The 16,838-nt window shown below is 41.2% G+C and overlaps 1 protein-coding gene across 4 annotated transcripts in view; it reads right to left on the reverse strand.

The window, feature by feature from the left end:
• The window catches only part of pdcd6ip (programmed cell death 6 interacting protein), an 88,729-nt gene that overhangs the window by 21,245 nt on the left and 50,646 nt on the right, over positions 1-16,838 (reverse strand). For all 4 annotated transcript variants that reach the window (XM_059984282.1, XM_059984292.1, XM_059984303.1 and 1 more), the window contains exons 9-12: positions 11,394-11,517; positions 9,381-9,558; positions 3,963-4,074; positions 2,575-2,744 (exon numbers count right to left, since the gene is read on the reverse strand). In XM_059984282.1, the coding sequence (XP_059840265.1) occupies positions 2,575-2,744; positions 3,963-4,074; positions 9,381-9,558; positions 11,394-11,517 (584 nt within the window). The remainder of the gene's footprint in view (positions 1-2,574; positions 2,745-3,962; positions 4,075-9,380; positions 9,559-11,393; positions 11,518-16,838) is intronic.

The following is a 16,838-nucleotide window of genomic DNA, read 5'->3' on the forward strand; positions in this document are numbered from 1 at the left end:
AAGAAAAGAATGGTTTAAAAAGAAGAAAATTTGTGTTTTGGAATGGCCACGTCAGAGGCCAGACATTAGCCCAATTGAAATGTTGTGGCTTGCGTTGAAGAGGGTTGTTTAAGCAAGGTATCCCAGAAATATCGATGAACTGAAACAGTTTTGTATAGAGGAATAGTCTAAAATTCCTCCTCGCTGTTCTGCAAGTCCGACCAGCAACTATTTGAAATGTTTGGTGGAGATTATTGCTGATAAAGGAGGTTCTACCAGTTTTTAAATACACGGGTTCACATACTTTTTTCCAGCCTGGACTATGAATGATTAAACAATATGTTCAAAAAAGACATGAAAAATTCAATTGTTTGTGTGTCATTTGTTTAGGCAGTTTGTGTTTGTCTATTATTATGACTTAGATGAAGATCAAAGCACATTTTATGAGTAATTAATGCAGAAAACTGTGTAAATGGAAAGGGTTCACAAACTTTTTCTTTCAACTGTATATTGCCATTACATTATCAGAGGGCGACAGTACATTGTAGTTCTGCTGTTCATAGGGATGGTCTTTGCAGGGGATCCCAATCCTTATTATGTCATGGACTCCTACCATTAACCAAGAGGTCTACAGAACCTAAATTGGAAACCCCTGTCTTATGGTAAGCAGTATTGAACGAGTATATTTGAGGATACGAGTGTCAACTGCAAAAACAAATTTAATGATCTTGGGAGTAAAGAATAAAAATCATGATTATAGATAAATTACACAAAAAGTCCAAATGATGCCAAAAGAAGAGCTTGTCAATGCATCTTAATTTGGCTTATATATGAAATAAAAATAGGCAACGTCAGGATTCTTCACAGAGAATATTGAGAAGAGGAGGGATCTTGGGGTTCACACCAAGGCATCCCTCATAGTTGATGAGCAAGTTGATTGGATGGTTAAGAAGGTGTATGGTGTGTTCGTCTTCATTAGTCGAAAGATTGAATTAAAAAGCCATGAGGTAATGTTGCAGCTCTATTAAACTCTGGTTAGACCATACTTGGGAGTATTGCTTTCATGTTGGATGCATCATTATAAGAATGTGGAAGCTGTAAAGAGGCTGAAAAGGAGATTTACCAGGATGCTGTCTGGGTTACACAAAGGGACAGGTGCATTGAACCGTGCCAAGGTGGTATAGGAGCAGATACATTACGGACATTTAAGAGACTCTCCGATAGGCACAAAGATGTAAGTAAAATGGAGAGCTATGTGAGACGGAAGGGTTAATTTAATCTCCGAACATGTTGAAGGATTGCCATAATATTGTGGGCCGAAGGCTATTTACTGGAATGCTCTATGTCTATTCAGGTCACATCTGTGGAAGGAGAAAGTTAATTTGACCTTCTGTCACATCCATCCACAAGCTCAGTAGAGTTTTCTACATAAGTTCTTCACACGCTCCGAACAGCTCAGTAGTTAATGAATGGTGGCTTTGACAACAATTCAATACTGTATTTTAAACACCCCATAGTGTGTTACAGTGAGTTTGCTCTATTTCAGGAACTATCCATGCAAAGTGCAGCCACACAGCTCTTACAGACCCAGGTCTAATTCAGATCGGTGGCGAACTCAACCATAATGCCCAGTGGGGAAATGACCTTCTAAAATTACCATCAGCGCTCTAAAGGATTTCAAGCACCAGTAGCTCTCATGTGATGATGTCAAAAGTCAATCTGCTCATCTGTCATGGTAGATTGCGGCAACTACCACTTAACCTAGATATTGGCAAATATCTGAGAGATATTAATTTTATTTTTCTTTAGAAATACTGCATGGGACAGGCCCTTCCAAGCTCAATAAGCCACATATTTAATCCAAACCTAATTACAGGACAATTTACAATGAGCAACTAACCTAGCATCTGGTAAGTCTTTGGAATGTGGGAGGAAACTGGAAAAAAGAGGAAGCCCACGAGGTCGCGGGGAGACCGAACAAGCTCCTTATTGACAGCATCAGGAATTGAACCTACTGGTACTGTACTGTAAAGCGTTGTGCTAACCATTGTGTTACTGTGCCGCCCTAATCATCTTTATTCCTCATACACATTTACACGGGTTAGGAACTTGCTGTGGTGTGTTGGTCAGGACATGACATGTAACAAAAAACAACAACATTCAGCAACTATAAAGAATAAAGAATCAGGATCAGATTTATTATGTGTTGTAAAATTTCTTGTTTTGTGGCAGCAGTATAATGCAATACGTAAAAATACTATAAATTACAATAAGACATTTACAATATAATTGACATTATAAGAAATGGTTTAAAGTGTTACAGTTCAGTCTAGTGAATGAGGTAATAGATGGGTGGGGTGGGGTGCTTGGAACCCTATCAGCCTGGGATGAATCAGAAAGGGTGAAACTCATCAAGAACAAAACTATTTTTGCATATAATTTTCTTATTACACTGATTCACAGATCAGACCTATCAAACTCAATTTCCAATTATTTCTAATTTATTCTGTTCCACGTGCTCTTATCTCCACCCTTCCCATTAGCATCATATTATTGTCTCAAGGCATTGAAGGCAGATAGTAAATCTCATTTTACCTCACTTCCTTGAAGAGATTTGGTCGGATTACCAGATGGTATGGCAGCATTCAGCTCTGCCTCGGGTTTACACAGAAGGGCAATAATTTCACTGTGAGCAGCATAACGTTCTTGGACCACTTTATCCGCTTGGATGGCCTTATCCAGAATACTTCTGAAATTACCTCCCTCTTGGAAAAGTGGGGAGGGGAAACGCAGAAACACATTAAGTTTACCGCACAGTTAGAACTATATGGTAAATCTCTTTCACCAGTTTAGAAAACTTGATCAAGCTACAAGTGCAGGAAATTAAATAGATATTAAAAATGCCCAACCACTTCAATAAGTGATGACTTGGTGAATCATGTTTGGACTTCACCTCCATTTCCCTCATGAGGACTGGCTCATGGATCTCTAGCTTCCTCCTGTAGTCAATAATTGGCTCTTGCATTTTTGCTGACGTTGGGTGAGAGAGAGGTTACTGTTGTGACACTCAACCAGATTTGCAATCTCCCTCCTATATGTGACTCGTCATCACCTTTGATCCGGCCAACAACAGTGGTAATGACAGCAAACTTAAAAACATTAATTTTAACCCTTAGAATTTTTCCGAATAACTTTTCTACTACTTATGCTAGGTTCACAGAATTACAATTTATCAGGCTTTTCCTTTCTGCCCTTTTGCAAAATCAGATCTCCAAACATTTGGAGCCTGAGTAGCTTAAACATCTCAGCCAGAGCCCCAGAAAACTAACACCAAAGGGCGTGCATTGAAGGTGAGAGGGGGCAGGTTTAAGGGGGATGTTTTTACACAGAGAGTGGTGGATGCCTGGAATACACTGCCCGGTATGGTGGTAGAGGCAAATACATTAGAGGCTTTTAAGAGATATTTAGGTAGGCACATGGATGTGAGGAAGATGGATATTGTGCAGAGTTTTGTTTTTGGGGTTTTTTAATTTACTTTTTAGCTGGTTCAGCTCAACATTACGGGCTGAAGGGCTTGTTGTTGTGCTGCACTGTTCTACATTCCAAAACTCTCCCCTGACCTCCCATACCATCCAGGGAAACTTTCCGCTAAGAGGTCAGGCCTTACAGGGAAATACTAAAGCTTGCAGCTGCCCTGCAGGAATAAATTTCAATTGGGAGACAAAACTTTAGAATTCTCTTGCGCAAAAGCTATCAGCTCAAATGTTAATTTTAAATATAAATGGTGTTTATTATTAATGATGGCTGAACCAAACACCAACAGCTGATGGTTGGGGGGTGACACCATGGACAAAAAGCAGCAGTTTCCATCGACATGGTTAATATAATAAAGCAGTTGAACTTAAAAAATATACTCCTCTGCAACAGGTTTTCTATATTCCTGACACACTGAAGCATTAAGTTTAAAAACCAAGTTTACTCACCTGCTCGTAAGGGTTTATACAGTTCATTTGAAGGAGTCCTTTGCCAGCGTTCTTTAAACTTTGCTTTCAGTTCATGATCAGTGACTTCCTCTTGATCCAGTACTTTCAATGACTAAAAGCAGAAATTTGAATATAAAAACATAAACCTTCTTGGATTGAGCCCATCAAGTCACTTAAGAGCTCTGCAGATTTCAATGAGACCTCATTTCATGTTTCAACTAAAATCTGCCACATCTACCTTCATACAGACATCTGCTACCTCTGGAACCCATCTAGTGAATCTTTGCTGCATATGACACTGAAATGGAGGGCTGTGTACAAGGGAAGTGAAAGACTGATGCTTGAGTAAGTCTACATCACGGGCACTTTATTAAGTACAGCATATTGTGATTGTCTCTTTACCAAAGAAAAAATATAATTGCTAGAAAAGAAATAGAACATATAAACACAGTGGCCACTTTACTAGGTACAACTGTACAACTGCTTGTTAATGCAAATATGTAATCAACCAGTCAAGTGACAGCAGCTCAATACAGACATGGTCAAGAGATTGTTCAGACCAAACATCAGAATGGGGAAAAAAATGTAATCTAAGGTTAAGTGACTGACCATGGAAGGATTGCTGGTGCTAGACAGTGTGGTTTGAGTAACTGTTAATCTCCTTGGATTTTCATACAGAACAGTCTCAAAGATTTTCAGTGAATGATGCAAAAAATAAATAACATTAAATAAGCAGCAGTTCTGTGGGCAAAAACACCTTGTAAATGAGACATCAAAAACCAGACTGGATCAAGCTGACAGAAGGGAACAGAAACTCAAATAACCACACGTTACTACAGTGCTATACAGAAGAGCATTTCTGAATGTGCAGCACTTTGAACCTGTAAGTGGATGGGTGACAGCAGAAGACCATGAGCATATAAGAGGTACCTAATAAAGTGGCCACAGTGTATATGCTCTATTCCCTTTCTAGTATACATATTCTTTCTTAGGTAGAGATAAGCACTATACTCTCTAGTGCATTCTTACCAAGGATCTATACAATAAATACACAGCAAAGACACATTTGCTCCTGCACTCAAAACCTCGTGATAAGGGCCAAAACACCATTTGCCTTGCTAATTGTTACACCTGCATGTTAGCTTTAGGTAACTTAAACACAAGACCACAAGGCTTATCCCAGAACATCAACTTTATCCAATGTCTCACTCTGCTTTTCTGTTCTCTGGAGTCAAAAAGAATTTTTAAAAAGCATTATATTGCACCTGCCACGGTCTTGCCCAGTTACTCAGGTTACCTACGTATGGACAACAAAGATTTTGCTTTCTCAATACTTTTGGGTATACCTTATGGATCTTGGGTTGCAGATAATGAAAATCACCATGAAATTTCCCTATCACATTGTGCTGTCTTTACGACAGTTATTTAGTTTATAATATTTTCGCTTAGTAATTCATTCAATAGTATTTTCTAGTTAGAATTAGAAGTGTTTAAAGTATATTCATTGCATGTAAAATATATCGGCATGCGATGACGTCACATCCGGTTTCGCCGCATCTTGTGGGAAAATACCGGTTTGAAATTAGCGCGAGGGTGGGGGCTTTCCACGAGGCTCACCTGAGCAGAAGTTGTTTTGCAGGCATGAGAAATCACAGTAAGAGCAACGCTGTAAGTTAATAGATAATCGATATATTGAACTAAGATGTTAATGCCGATCCTGTTAGAAGTAACGACGGTAGATAATGTTTATGCTTTCGTTAGTTAAAGAGTCGCGGATAGTTTGCATGGAAGTGTATTTAAAGTAGTCAATGGAGCAGGTAAACTCTCCCTGTATACTGCACCTTAGTTTAATGTAGTTATAGTCACCTTTGCAAGTATTTACACTTGAAATGTGATATTAAGGAAGGAACAAATACTGTATCAATCTTGTATTGGTTTATCAACAGTTTTCACCATATGTTAATGTGAAGAGTGAACAGTAAATGGTTAATCTTACTGCGATCTGGTTCTCATTGAATGTGGTTTATCTCGACGTTAAATTCAACGTTATCAGTTACACGCGAAGGAGAACGTTACACACATATCATTTATTTTACAAATTTGTATTTGTATTTTAATTTAATTTCAATTTGTTATTTTAATTGAGAATTCAAGTCAAATACAATATTGCCCACAATGTAAGCTGAAGTTTTCTATCTTGTCCAGGCATGCCTGGGCATGCTTAGGCTGGGTGGATGCTGCATGGTAGGAGAGTTTAGAAAAACAGGACATGGAGTCTGGAGGAGGCACACAACGATGCTATGATGCACAAGCCAGGAATGGAAAATGACACTATATACTGATACAGATTTTGAACCCTTGATGTTGAGTGAGCATCATCTGATAACTCAATCTAAGTTAAATGGCCTGGTCAGAGACTTGGGTTTGTCAAAGACAAAAACAGAATTACTGGGTCAGGACTACAAGGATGGAATCTACTGTCACAAGGCACCAAAATTTCTGTGAAGGATTTTGATACCTGAGACAGAGGTTTCCCAGAATAACTGATGCCAAAAATTAAGGAAGGCATTTTTGTTGGTCCACAAATCAAACAGGTCATTGATGACAGGCAATTTGAAGAATTTCTAATACAACTGGGAAAAAAACATGGAAGGCATTCAAGGATGTTGTTGGAAATTTTCAGAGCACCAAACTACATATAGCTAGTCGGCAACCTGCTTCAAGCAAACAAGATCATGAAGTGCAACATGTCACTAAAGATTCATTTTCTGCATTCCCATTTAGACTTCTTCCCTGAAAATCTTGGCACTGTCAGTAACGAGCAAGGCGAAAGGTTTCACCAGGACATTGCAGTCATGGAGAAACGGTATCAGGGAAACTGGAATCCATCGATATTGGTTGATTATAGTTGGACACTTGAGTGAAAAACCTCAGACAATGAATACAAATGAAAATCAGCAACAAAATAGTTGAACTATTGCAAAGCGTCTGCACCATTATGAATTAAACACATTATAATCAATAGAAGTTAATTTCTCGCTTCTCCTAATTTCTACGTGATCCAAGTAGTCTGAAATTATATTTGTGTTCAGCTTCAAGCAGTCTATCATAAATCAAAAAAATTCTGAGGAAAGAACACTTTTGAAAAAATTTGTTGTCCAGTGTTATCTATATCCGCAAGTCTGCAGGAGGCTGGAGGCCGAAGACTGTCTGCCCACAAGATGTTTGTCTGGTCTGTGTGTGCAGGTGTGTCAGTGGGAGAGAGGAACTGGACTTGTTTTGCTGTTGCTGCTTGCGTTGTTTGCATACACGATGGGCATGCTATGTTGGCAGCAAATGCATGATGATACTTGCAGACTGTCCCCAGTACATCCTCAGGTTGCATGTGTTGCATCACTCTTGATGCATTTCACTGTATGTTTTAACATACATATGATAAAGAAATGAATCTGAGTCCTTGTAAATTCTTTGTAATTTCCACCCCATTCAAAAATTTATGTCTAGTAAGCAGGGAAATATAACACATGATCCACTAAATTCATTGATTAAGATTACAAAAAGCTGCAAATTCCTCTGGTATCCCTTGAGATACAAGCTGACACCCCAAGCACAATTTTATTCCCACCTCAGCTTTCTGTTTGATAACTAAATTCTCAAACCATTTCAATACAATTTGCTCTGATCTCATTGACTAGCTTTTTGCATGAGGCCTCTTGAAAGCTTGACTAAAATCAAAATAGTGGATTCTGGTTAATCAGGGCAGATGCTTATTTGGTCCAACTCTTAAAAAAACAAAAGCTAATCAGAGAAATAGCTGGGATTCCCTTTGTAGGGCCACTGATAATTGGTGAGAAATAAGCATAGTCAATTCGGAACTATTTTGCTCACTATGGATTTCAAACATTTAGGCTTGGTGGTGGCAAAAATGGCTAGGAGTGGAAATGAAATGAATTCACTACTTCAGCAAGTTGTTCTGGAGACCGAAGACTGTTTGTCCACGGATATTGAAAGCTTTCCAGAAGACGCTCAATAAGGTGCCACATAAAAGACTTAACCATAAAATAAGGATGCAACGAGTTGAGTGATGTATTAGCTTGGTTAGAGGACTGGTTAGCTAATAGAAAGCAGAGAGTTGGGATACATGTGTGTTACTCTGGTTGGCAATCAGTGGTGAGTGGTGTGCCACCGGGGTCAGTGCTGGGCCCGCAACTGATCACGATATACATTAACGATCTGGAAGAGGGGGCTAAGTGTAGTGTATCTAAATTTGCTGATGATACTAAATTGAGTGGAAAAGTAAATTGTGCAGAAGATACGGAGAGTCTGAAGAGAGATACAGATAAGTTAAGTGAGTGCGCAAGGTGTCTGGAGGATGTAATACAATGTTGATAAATGTGAGGTCATCCACTTTGGAAGGAAAAAAGGAAGATTAGATTATTATTTAAATGGTAAAAGATTGCAACATGCTGCTGTGCAGAGGGACTTGGGAGTGCTTGTACATGAATGGTTGGTTTGCAGGTTCTTTTGTTCTTTCATTACAATCATAATTGTTCAAACCAAATTTTTCCTTCTATTGACATTATGTTAGGGTAAAAAAGGGGTATAATGCATTCCTGGCATATATGACAAATTAACTCTTCTCAAGCTTCCAGCCAGGTACAGGTCACAATTACAAGCAACATTTTGATGGCAAACTCCACCATCTTCATGAAGGTGGCAGGGTTTGTCATTGAAACATTGGTCATAATTGATGCCTGTAACCAGCTAGAAGCCTGAAAAGAGTTTATTCTTTATGTTAGGATGTTCCCTGCACTCTCTTCCCCTCTCTACGATACTCGTTTAACATCCAAAATCATAGAGCCCGACAGTACAGAAACAAGTCTTTTGGCCCATCTAGTCTGTGCTAAACTGTTATTCTACCTGGTTCCATCCACCCCACAACTGGAACATAGTCCTCCACACCACATAGTCCATCCATCCATGTGCTTATCCAAACCCCCCTTAAATGTCGCAATAGAACCCACATCCAGCACTTCCACTGGCAGTTCATTCCACACTTGCACCACACCCTGAGTGAAGAAGTTCATCCTATGGTTTCCCTTAAACATTTCACCTTTCACTCTTAAACCATGTCTCACAAACCTTAGCGGAAAAAGCCTGTTTGCATTTACTCTATCTGCACCCCTCAAAACTTTGCATACCTCTATCATATCTCTCTCATTCTCCTACGCTCCAAGGAAACAAAAGTCCTATCCTATTCAACCTTTCCCTATAACTCAGGTTTGCAAGTCTGTACAATGTCCTTGTAAAATTTCTCTGTACTCTTTCTACTGATTTCATTTCAATAGTATTTATATTTAACATTTTGGGAGGGAAATGTACAGCATGAGGAAAGTAAAAAGAAATGAATTAGGTTGCCTCATCCAGGATTTCTCTGTTCCTCTGCAGAAGATCTGGAAGGTCTCTCATAAGTTGATCTATTGTCTGGAGGCCACCCTGCTGAATCACGCTGCTGGATTTCTCCATGATTGACTGTGGGATACTGTCACCAGAAATGTCTTCTATGGCAGCAGGCAAATTCAAGGAAGCCAGAACTCTACAAAATAATAAAGAAAAACAATTATCCATTGCTTTTAAACATCTATCCTCCATAAATTTTCTTTGAATTGGATGTTTGCACTCTGACTGGTGAGACTATACCAATTATATTTAGGGAATTTAGAAAACTGTGACAAAATGATTTTACTCCAAACTGATGTCATGAACATTGATTTCTGTAACGTCCAGTAATTTCATCCTGTTGCCTTTCTCTCTTTTTCCATTCCCTGTTCTGGTTCCCTTCTTACCCCTTCCCATCACCTCCCTCTGGCTGCCCTTCTTCCCTTTCTTCCATGCTCCACTGCTCTCTAACAGATTCGGTCTTCTTCAGCTGTTGACCTTTTCCACTTATTACCTCCCAGTTTCTTACTTCACCCACCTTCCCCCATCCCCGGTCCCACCTATCACTTGCCAACTTGTACTCCTTCCTCTCCCCCCACATTTGTATTATGGTTTCTCCCCCTTCCTTTCCAAATTGATGGAGGGCTTTGGCACAAAGCAGCAACTGTTTATTCCCCTGCATAGATGCTGCTACCTGCTGGGTTCCTCCAGCATCTTGTGTGCGTTCCTCAGAAGCTTAACAGGATACAACTGAATTTTTTTTTCATTTTTCCTCACTAACAACATCATCATCATCATAGGAGGTTGGTGATCATGATCTCATGACCATGATTGTTTTTGGCAAATTTTTCTACAGAAGTTGTTTGCCATTGCCTTCTGAGCAGTGTCTTTACAAGATGGATAACCCCAGACATTATCAATACGCTTCAGAGGTTGTCTGCCTTGTGTCAGTGGCTGCATAACCAGGACCTGTGATATGCACCAGCTGCTTGTACAACCATCCACCACCTGCTCCCATGGCTTCACATGACCCTAATCAGAGGGCTAAGCAGGTGCTACACCTTGCCCAAGAGTGACCTGCAGGCCAGTGGAAGGAACATCTTACATCTCCTTAGTGGAGACGCATCTGCGTCCCACCACCCGAACCCCACTAACAAAACACTTAATGACTGATGACCATTAAGGAATTCGAGAAGGTGGTAGATGCTGGCTTATGGAGAAACTGTGGAACAAAGGAAGATCAGCACCCATATGGCATTAAACCTCTCCAGTTGATTTGGGGACAAGAGATAAAGTGGAATGGTACTAATTCTTGGAGTTAAGCCAAGTGCAAAGTGAGGACCATGAATCAAATTCCTCTAACAAATAAAATTTGCCAATTCATCATCAGATATTTAAACAGTTTATCAGCAGCTTCTAAGCATTGGAGCTTCATATTCACACTAAAATAGCCTGAAGAAAAATAATTACAACATTCTCCAAATCTACAAGGCCAGTTTGCTAGTGAATTGCCAAAACTCCATTTGTTATTGGAACTACCAGCTTATTGGTACACCTTATATATAGTAAATTGTGAAAATATTATTATTTTGTTAATGAAGATTGAAAAATAGTCACTGTAGGCAGTTTAAATGGTTTGGCACAAACTAGATGGACCAAAGGGCCTGTTTCTCTGCTGTACTTTACTATGACTTTAGAGCTGTACGTAAGGTGGGTATCACAGAAGCATAATGTTTTACAACATCACCAAGAGTTCAATTCCCAACGGCATCTGTAAGGACTTTGTTCGTTCACCCCATGACTACATGGATTTCCTCCCACATTCCAAGGATGTAAGCATTAGCCTTAGTAAGTTGTGGGCATGCTATGCTGGCGCTGGAAGCATGGTGACACTCACGGGCTGTGCCCAACAGATCCTTGAACTGTGTTGGTCATTGATGTGTTTCGATGTACATGTGACAAATAAAGCTAATGATTAGAAACTTTTCTTACCCATTGGCTAAATTTGTGGATTCTCTCATCTGTGCAATCAATCTGTTGACCAAGTCAGCCCGCCTCTGATTGTAGACGCTCAGAGCTTGCTGCACTGCCAGAGGAACCATCTTCGCAAAGAGATCTAAACAGACAAATGTTGTTCAGAAAATCTCTCAGGTACTTGATGGGCTTAAACACATCCTGAATTACTTTTATATTACTTTCTTCCTTACTTTGGTGGGGGGGGGGGGGTGCAGCTGTTGATTGGCAGAGAACTATCAGTTAGGTACAATGCATTCAAAATTATAAATAAAAATTTTAACTGAACATTATTTAGCAACTTGTCAGCAGTTGTATCTATTAAAACATGTACAGTTAGCAGAATTCATCTCATGATTAAAGACATTTTGCTATTTTGAGACCTCCATTGCACAGGGTTGACCATGGATGTTGTGTCTTAGCTGTTTATGTGATATACAAGCCTGGACAGTACAATATGGAGAGCAAGCTGATGCCCATGTAGCAAGCTCCCCCTCTCCACACGGCTGTTGAACACAAAGGAATGGTACAGACTGATACAGTTCGATATCAATAGTGTCACAGGAATTGCCAGTCCTTGTTGAACTCAACATGGGACTGCCTTAGGGACTCCAGCTTCAGACTTTTCCTCAGGGTTTACTCCCTATGCTTTCCCCATGCTGCAAGGTAGCGGAGGTTAGAGATCAGCATTTTCCTTCCCTAGATGAGCTGCCAACCATGGCTGACAACCCCCATCTACCTGAATTGACTGGTTTTAATATGCCACTAACCTGCCTTTGCCCGTTCTCCAATCAATAGAATCTGTTCCATTGACCTTAGAAGCTAAAACACACATGAAAGCCAGCAGCTGGACTTGGTTGTCATAAGTTATTTGAGATGCACATCATTGGGAGCATTTAATAGGTAGTGGGAACTTATCCCCACTATGTCTCCTGGCTATGACAACCTTAAGGAACCTAGATTTGGGACTGTATTTCAGTAACCATACAGAGTCAAAGTTCAGCAGAAGCCACTGTTCTGAAATAAAAATCAGAAAATCCTAGAAGTCCTGAGCAGGTATTAATTATCCATGGAAAGGGTTAAAATCGGATCAACGAATTAAAAGTTTGTGCAGAATTTTGTTCTTTCTGCTCCACGCTGCAACATCCACCTTCTGCATTTGCTGCATTCCTTATGGTATAGAGTCATACAGCAAGGAAATTGTCCCTCAAGTCTCAACTGACCACCAGGCAACCAGTTTTCGCTAATCCCATACAGATCTCATTTTTTTCTTCCCACAAACCCATTAATATCCTCATCAGGAACCTACACATTATGGGGCAAGTTACAGTGGCCAGTTAACACCCTAACAACCTGTGGGTCTTTGGGACATGGAAGTACCTGGAGCACCATGTGGTCAAAGGGCTGTTGTCAAAACTTTACATGAACACCATAAAGGCGATGGAGCTTAAGAGAAGAATTTTAAGGTTTATCTGAACAATTATCTTTTTATATATTTGTTAACAACCAGTACAAACTGAGGATGTGAAGTTCTCAAGCATCAACTACACATACCAGCACCAACATAGCAGGCACAGAATATTCAACAAAACAACACACAGCCAACATACAACATGCACCAAGATGCAAACAAGATAAAGGAAAAGCACGGTTGAACTGGTGTACTATGAAGAGAACTTAAAACAGAGAAAACCTACAGCACAATACAGGCCCTTTGGCCCACAAGGTTGTGCCGAACATGACTCTACCCTAGAAATTACTAGGCTTATCTATAGCCCTCAATTTTTCTAAGCTCCACGTACCTATCCAAAAGTCTCTTATGTAACACTTACCCAACAGGCTGGTATATGTCTAGGGGAAAAGGAGATCCAGCCACACACCACCCCCACCTCCCATACACGCAGGTGCTGTGAGAATCAACTTCATGCCGTGCGTACACACACCATATCAAACTCACACCAGATACCGTTATGGAATACACTTTAAAGATTTTACTAAAACTAAAAGAGTACAATGCAATACAATATATATGAAGGAAAAGAAAATAAAGTAAAAGGCGCCAGCTTATCAAAGTTCAGTCAGTTTAGTGCACATCGTTGGAGCTCAACCATTGAACCATGCCCCTTGTCACTTTCCTCCGACCTCCACGTCCTTGCACCTGGGACCACCCCGGTGGTCGACCGAGCAGTGCAGCGCACGTCCACCTTCCTCAACATCTCTTTCCCACCTCCCCTGAAAAGACCGTGAAACCCCCAAGCTCCCAGCCTCACAAGGCAAAATAACATTCCCCATTGGTTAACAAATGAATACAATCCCCATATCAGCAAGTCCAAAGCTAAACAACTGCGAGAGAAAACACTTATCAAACATAAAAGGATTCCTACTCTAGCAAACCAAATAAGCCATTTTGATTAACATACACAGTACATTGTACACTTAAAAGACCCTATTGTATCCACCTCCACTACCATTGCCGGCAGCCCATTCCACGCACTTACCATTCTCTGAGTAAAGAACTTACCCCTGACACCTCCTCTATACCTACTCCTTAAACCTGTGTCCTCTTGTGGCAACCATTTCAGCTCTGGGAAAAAGCCTCTGACTACCCACACGATCAATGCCTCTCATCATCTTATACACCTCTATCAGGTCACCTCTCATCCTCCGTCGCTCCAAGGATAAAAGGCCGAGTTCACTCAACCTGTTCTCATTAGGCATGCTCCCCAATCCAGGCAACATCCTTGTAAATCTGCTCTGCACCCCTTCTATGGCTTCCACATCCTTTGTGTAGTGAGGCAACCAGAACTGAGCACAGTACTCCAAGTGGGGTCTGACCAGGGTCCTATATAGCTGCAACATTACCTCTCGGCTCCTAAACTCAAACCCTCGACTGATGAAGGCCAATCCCTCACACGCCTTCTTAACCACAGTCAACCTGCGCAGCTGCTTTGAGCGTCCTATGGACTCGGACCCCAAGATCTTGTGAGTACTATGTTCATATGGCTGCTATATGAGCTCTTTAAGCCAGGTTTCAGAGCTAGAACCAAAAGTCTTGAATGAATACTGACCTCACACACCTAGAGAGGCTGACCCTGGTTCTCCTCTAACCCCTGGTCAGATCTGCCCGTGATCTCGGGCAGCTTGTCTACCAGGAGCACAATGATGCTATCAGCTACCTGATGAACAGAGGCTACACCCATTTGGATATGCACTGTAAGAATAATGTTTTTTTTTTATTATTTTTCTAGTTCCTTGAGTACCATGCAGCCCTCATTGCTGGGGAAAACATTTGTTCACTACAGGTTGGCACTTCCACTATATCTTGGATAAAGGACTACTTGACTGGCAGACCACAGTTTGTGCAGCTTCAGAGCTGTACATCAGGCATGGCTATAAGCAGCACTGAGGGCCCATAGGGGATTATATTGGCTCCCTTCCTGTTTACCCTGTATACCTCAGACTTTAGAAACAACACTGAGTCTTGTCATCTACTGAAATTCTCTGATGACTCAGCAATTGTTGGGTGCATAAAGGGAGAACAGGAGGATGAATACAGGGCCCTGGTGGAGGACTTCATCAAATGGTGCAAGCTAAATCATCTGTAGTTAAATTTATCACTCAAAGGAGATGGTGATGGACTTTAATAGAACCAAGCCTTTACTGCTCCGTAACTATTGATGGTGAGGACGTGGATGTGATAAGGACCGACAAGTACCTGTGGGTGCAGCTGGACAACAGACTTGAGTGGAGTGGAGCACCAATACAGAGGCTGTGTACAAGAAGGGTCAGAGTCACCTCTATGTCCTGAGGTCCTTTGGAGTATGCAGGCCTCTCCGGCACATGTTCTACCAGTCTGTTGTCACCAGTACAATCTTCTAAGCGGTGGTGTGCTGGGGCACTGGCATCCAGTGAGGTTGGGATTGGTGTGGAGGGAACGGAGAGCAGAGCGTTCGGAAGGAGTGAGGTTGGAATTGGAACAGGGTGTGGTGAAGTTATGTCCCATCAGCAATTAGCAATAAAGAGATCCAGAGCAGGCAGAAGACCAGAGCGGGGTGTCTATGAAGAGGAGGAGGGTTGAAGACGAGGAAGAGGAGGAGGGTTGAAGACGAGAGAAAGGGTCATCGGTTGGGGTAGGAGAGTCCTTGCCAAAGAAATATGCTCGAGACAGAGCCAGCAGAAAGAGAGTTCAGCGTCATGGTGTACGCAGAACTCGCTGAGATGTGGGTGAAGGGGAACAAAGCTGAGGCCCTTACTCAGGACAGAACGCTCTGCCTCAGAGAGTTGAAGGTTGGAGGGAATGGTAAAGACCCAGCAAGGATGAGAGATGGGATCAGAGTGGGGAGGGAGGCTGGTAGTGTCAGTGGAGAGGGAAAGGTTGGGGTGAGAGGAAGATGGAGCCTCTGAGGGCCCAGGAGCTGACGATGGGATCTGAGGGAGAGGGGAATGCAGAGTAGTGGTGGGGGAAGGGGAGATGGGAGTCACAATCGCAGCATGTATATCTCAGGATTGTCTATGATATCATACTTGTACTTTGAGAGTAAATTTACTTTAAACTTTTAAAAAGTAGGTAGGGTAACTCAACAGTGGGAGTGGTTTGGAAGTATTTAGATAGCTGATGATTACTTTCTAATACATTACATACTAACCTTAAACTAAACATTTTCCCTCCAGAGAAGAGTTAGATCTATTCTAGAATCAATACAATGAAGCTGCCTTTTCCAAATTAAATTGGAGTCTTTAAAGTCCAAAGTCAAAAGAATAATGTCTGGTCAAAAGAATAACCTGACGTCAGTGGTGGGAAAGATGCTGGAGTCAATTATAAAAGATGAAATTACGACACATTTGGATAGCAGTAGAAGGATCAGTCCGAGTCAGCATGGATTTATGAAGGGAAAATCATGCTTGACTAATCTTCTGGAGTTTTTTGAGGATGTAACTATGAAAATGGACAAGGGAGAGCCAGTGGATGTAGTGTACCTGGACTTCCGGAAAGCTTTTGATAAAGTCCCACATAGGAGATTAGCGGGCAAAATTAGGGCACATGGTATTGGGGGCAGAGTACTGACATGGATTGAAAATTGGCTGGCTGACAGGAAACAAAGAGTAGTGATTAACGGGTCCCTTTTAGAATAGCAGACTGTGACCTGTGGGGTACCACAAGGTTCGGTGCTGGGACCACAGCTGTTTACAATATGCATTAATGATTTAGATGAAGGGATTAAAAGGAACATTAGCAAATTTGCTGATGACACAAATCTGGGTGGCAGTGTGAAATGTCAGGAGGGTGTTATGAGAATGCAGGGTGACTTGGACAGGTTAGGTGAGTGGGCAAATGTATGGCAGATGCAGTTTAATGTGGATAAATGCGAGGTTATCCACTTTGGTAGCAAGAACAGGAAGGCAGATTAGTATCCAAATGGAGTC

The sequence above is a fragment of the Hypanus sabinus genome, chromosome 1 (assembly GCF_030144855.1).
Source record: "Hypanus sabinus isolate sHypSab1 chromosome 1, sHypSab1.hap1, whole genome shotgun sequence".
NCBI lineage: Eukaryota > Metazoa > Chordata > Chondrichthyes > Myliobatiformes > Dasyatidae > Hypanus > Hypanus sabinus.